At 36.1% G+C, this 1,515-nt stretch overlaps 1 protein-coding gene across 1 annotated transcript in view; it reads left to right on the forward strand.

Moving 5' to 3' along the window:
• The window catches only part of LOC110448486 (protein lethal(2)k10201-like), a 6,877-nt gene extending 6,394 nt beyond the window's left edge, over window positions 1-483 (forward strand). The window contains exon 3 of the mRNA XM_021494754.1: window positions 115-483. Within this exon, the coding sequence (XP_021350429.1) occupies window positions 115-322 (208 nt within the window). The 3' untranslated portion in view covers window positions 323-483. The remainder of the gene's footprint in view (window positions 1-114) is intronic.
• Window positions 484-1,515: the final 1,032 nt, after the last annotated feature.

The following is a 1,515-nucleotide window of genomic DNA, read 5'->3' on the forward strand; positions in this document are numbered from 1 at the left end:
TTTCCGCCCCGCTGTACTCTTGTTGTGTAAAGTGAACCGTATTGCTGAAAATGTGAATAAATGATATTCAAATAGTTGTTGTGGTTGCAACTGAATAATGTTCAATGTTTGTAGCAAAGAGGGCAAGCAATCAGTGGAAATGGAAGTCAAGTTAGCAGGGGAAGAACAGGTCAACTTGAAGGCCAAGGCCAAAGCTCCAGGAACAGAAGGTGTGGACAGAATGGAGATCAAAGGCTCATCACCCCAGAGGCGACAGTTCTCTTACAAGTGGGTTCATTTTAGAAATATATGGTTCTTATCTTACCCAGCCCAAATGACCTAGCTAGTAGGTGACTCTGGAGTCTTAATAGTTGTTTGTCTGTCAAAACTATCTTCAAATGACCTCTTCTGATGAATTGCTGATTGGAATTTCACCATATTTTACATGAAGCATCCTTAGGTGGTGGAGATTCCAACATATACATAATATAATAATAATTATAAAATGATATAATAAGCAATAATTTATTTTGATAAAGTGTCACCTATTGATCTTCATATAAAACAAGTAAACTTACAATAAAACTAGATAAATATCCAGCCAAGGATAATTGACTTATGAGACACTAAAAGACATTATTATGCAATANAGATAGAATGTCACCATAGTTTAAAAAAACATTATTAGGGTCCCGTATCAGAGATACGGGTGCCCTATAGTAATCACTCTGTCTGTCTGTCTGTCTGTCTGTCCGTCCACAAATTTTGTTCCTGGCTGATAACTTTAGTATTTATTGACCGATGTACATGAAACTTGGTCAAGATATTCAGTTCACAAAAATACACATTGAGGTAAAACGTCAAGGTCAAAGGTTAAGGTCATTAGGCTCAAAGGTCAAGGTCAAATTTTTACATCTTTTCACTGATGAACATTTTGTTATGACATTATGAAGCAAAGTTGATCAGAATTAAACAAGTGGTCAACCGACCAAAGGTCAAGGTCATCGGGTCAGGGGTCAAGGTCAAATTTTGTAGCTTTTCACTGGTGAACATTTCGCTATGACATTATTAAGCAAAGTTGTTCGGAATTAAACAAAGAGACACACTTAGGTAAAAAGTCGAGGTCAAAGGTCAAGGTCATAAGATTCAAAGGTCAAGGTCAAATTTTACATCTTTTCATTGATGAACATTTTGTTATGACATGATGAAGCAAAGTTGATCAGAATTAAACAAGGAGTCAACTGACCAAAGGTCAAGGTCATTGGTTCAAAGGTCAAGGTTAAATTTTGTATCTTTTCACTGGTGAACATTTCGCTATGACACTTTGAAGCAATGTTGCTCAGAATTAAACAAGGAGTCAATTGACCAAAGGTCAAGGTCACTGGGTCAAAGGTGAAGGTTAAATTTTGTACCTTTTCCCTGATGAACATTTTGTTATGTTATTATGAAGCAATGTTGTTCAGAACTTNCTTAGGTTTAGGTTATGGGGTTCAAAGGGTCAAGGTCAAGTTTTGTATTTTTTACTGATGAACATTT

The sequence above is a fragment of the Mizuhopecten yessoensis genome, unplaced genomic scaffold, assembly GCF_002113885.1.
Source record: "Mizuhopecten yessoensis strain PY_sf001 unplaced genomic scaffold, ASM211388v2 scaffold427, whole genome shotgun sequence".
NCBI lineage: Eukaryota > Metazoa > Mollusca > Bivalvia > Pectinida > Pectinidae > Mizuhopecten > Mizuhopecten yessoensis.